Source organism: Phaethon lepturus, unplaced genomic scaffold, assembly GCF_000687285.1.
Source record: "Phaethon lepturus isolate BGI_N335 unplaced genomic scaffold, ASM68728v1 scaffold52752, whole genome shotgun sequence".
Classification (NCBI taxonomy): domain Eukaryota; kingdom Metazoa; phylum Chordata; class Aves; order Phaethontiformes; family Phaethontidae; genus Phaethon; species Phaethon lepturus.
Genome location: NW_010525147.1, coordinates 7,149 through 9,745, shown reverse-complemented (window position 1 = coordinate 9,745; position 2,597 = coordinate 7,149). Strand labels below are relative to the sequence as shown.

Below are 2,597 nucleotides of genomic sequence, written 5' to 3'. Positions count from 1 at the left end.
TATAATCCCCTTTGCTCACAAAAGACACAAGCGGTATGTAATGGGCTACATCCTGCAGGACTTGCTTTCCCCAAACTGCCACTTGCTACAGCACAGGTGACTTCTCCTAATGGCTCCAAAATGTGGCTTCAAGTAACATGGAGCTAAAGATGAAAGCCCTTCTGCTGCGTTGAGGGTTTTTTTTCAAACAGAGCTCAAGTAACTTTCTACAGACACGGTGGTACGGACAGGGAAGCAGCTTTCCCCACTGGGTGTTCTCTTTGCTACCTGTCAGTAACTTGGCTCAGAGACGTCTGTGATCGTGGTCCCGTAGATTTGGCTCTCCCAGTCTGAGAGCTGTTTCACAAAGCCCCGGTGTGGTCTCATGTTCGTTTTGCATTTCAGAACATAGTCCCAGGCTCTCTGTAAACAGACGGGAAGCAAAGAAGTGTCAGGAATTTGAACTGAAAGCACACCTCGGGTAAGTACACTAAGCAGCTACACTTGTGAACAACACTGCTGTGTATTTACTCCCTGTGTTGGACACCAAGAACCTGCAGATAAGACTTTGGCTACCAAAGTAGGGACAGACTGGTTCCAGATGTGAGCTTCAGAGAAGCCTGTCACCTTCATACTCTGCTCTCCTGGATATGAGGACAGCTCAGGACACTTTCACTACCTGGCAGGTATCTTGTGTTATTTTATGCCGATGGAGCAATGCAGCCCTGGATTTTTACCCTAAAATGCTATTTCTTCCATGGATGATAAGCAAAGCAGTGAAGCATCAGCTATTCACAGCTAAGTGACAAAGGTTATCACGTTTCTGGACTGGTGTGACCTGATGTGACAGAGCAGCTATGAAGCTCCAGTTACCCCACTGCATTAATTACAGCCATCTTAATTATTTGTTAGCTCCATGTAATCAGCTAGGAACTCCGCTACACACAGGGCAGATCCACTGGCATTACTTTGCTTTACTCCAGCTGCATCCTTGGGTTTACCCAGTAGTGCTCATCTTCCTGCTTTCAAAACAGACTGCCCCTAGTGCTCGGAGGATTGCTTAAGCGTAATGAGACCAAAGGTTAGAAGATACTGCTCCATTGGTTTGTTTTGCTAATCTCAGTGATTCTGCAGGCTCCGAGGCTGATCTACCAATATTTACTCCTGTGGGCCCATGGTGTGGGTGTCTGTAGTTCCACTGAACTCAATAGATCTAGTCACATATCAATTACTAACAGAATAACGGGCCGCACATCCCACATCTGCCTTTCTTTTGCAATATCCACGTCTTTCAAAGCTTTCGAAGATCTTTGCCTGGATTGAGTGAAGGATCACACAGGAATCTGTTGCACTGCTTTCGTCTGCAAGAAACAAACTTGTCTGCCAGGGTAATCCCCCAGGAAAGCTTTGCTTAGCCAACAGTGGGCAAGCACCGCCCCAGCCAGCTGCAGCATGCCACTGCTGTGTCAGCCATTTCTTCCTCTTTTTTTTGGCACTTAGTAAAATGCTGAGACCAACCTGTTGATACCAACCGAGAGAAATTGCAAGGATCAGCCTTTGACTTTTGCACTGCCGTTGCAACCACCTCCAGCACGGGAATGGTTATCAGGGTGCAGGAGCAATCACACCCAGCATTAGTGTAGCAGGGACGAAATAGTATCTGCAGCCCTGTTGGCAGGCTCAACCTAAAACTACCTGTTGGCACACAGCAATGGTAAGAGATTTCCTCTTATGTTGCAAATGTTTGCACAAAATCAATTAAATGATTAGATACGGGCCCAGCTTCAGTGAAGCTTGGATCAATCCTTCCAAGCTCCCAAAGGAGGAAACACTTTCCAAACAAGGACAAGATTTTTAAGGAGATGCCTTTCAGTTCCCATGGGAACTGGCCTGCTCTGTGCTAAGCAGGCACCATGAGATGGTGCCTACGGCAGCACGATGCCCATGCGTTGTATGCAAAGGGAAAAAGGGCCTGGCACCAGGGAGGCAGCCAGGCTATTGCTCAGCCGGATCATTCTCAACCGTCATTCATTATTTTTCTTACGTTATTCAGAGCTATGGAACAGAGTGTACTGGCCATCTAACCTGTACATCCCTCCTGGGCTAGTATTATCCCATTCCAGATTTCTCTACAGTAGTATCTGTGGGAGGGGATATAAAATAGAAATAAAATAGGAATTTGGAAGAAGTCAGTGCTGATGCTGAGTCAGTGGTATATCAGAGCCCTGCAAGCACTGGGTTCTGAATTTCCCTCTAACCCCATGGTATTAAGAGATGGGATTAACTCCAGTAGCTTCCAGATACTCTCTTTCTCAGATCCAGGAGAGCAGAAGTACTAAGTTCTGTAACCACAGCTTTATTTTTATAGCCCTGTAGTTAAGTAGGAAAATGCAAGAATATCAGAGGTGCCAGGGTAAGGACCCACAGATCCAAAATCACACCTAAGCCACCTCCTTAACGGTATAAAGAAGATGCAATCTCACATAACATAATCTGTTACACTGAATATTCTGCATGAAGGCACAGATAATGTCTTTCTCATTGCTACAGTAGTAAGGCTTCAGAAACAGAAATAAACTGCAGATGAAGCCAGTATCTGTGGGAAATATGACAGTGAT

General features: G+C 45.8%; 1 protein-coding gene across 1 annotated transcript in view; it reads right to left on the bottom strand.

The window, feature by feature from the left end:
• Positions 1 to 270: 270 nt before the first annotated feature.
• Positions 271 to 2,597, bottom strand: part of STYXL1 (serine/threonine/tyrosine interacting-like 1) — a gene marked incomplete at its 5' end in the record, with an annotated part of 8,808 nt that continues 6,481 nt past the window's right edge. Inside the window, one exon of the mRNA XM_010282637.1 lies at positions 271 to 421. Coding sequence (XP_010280939.1) covers positions 271 to 421 — 151 coding nt within the window. The remainder of the gene's footprint in view (positions 422 to 2,597) is intronic.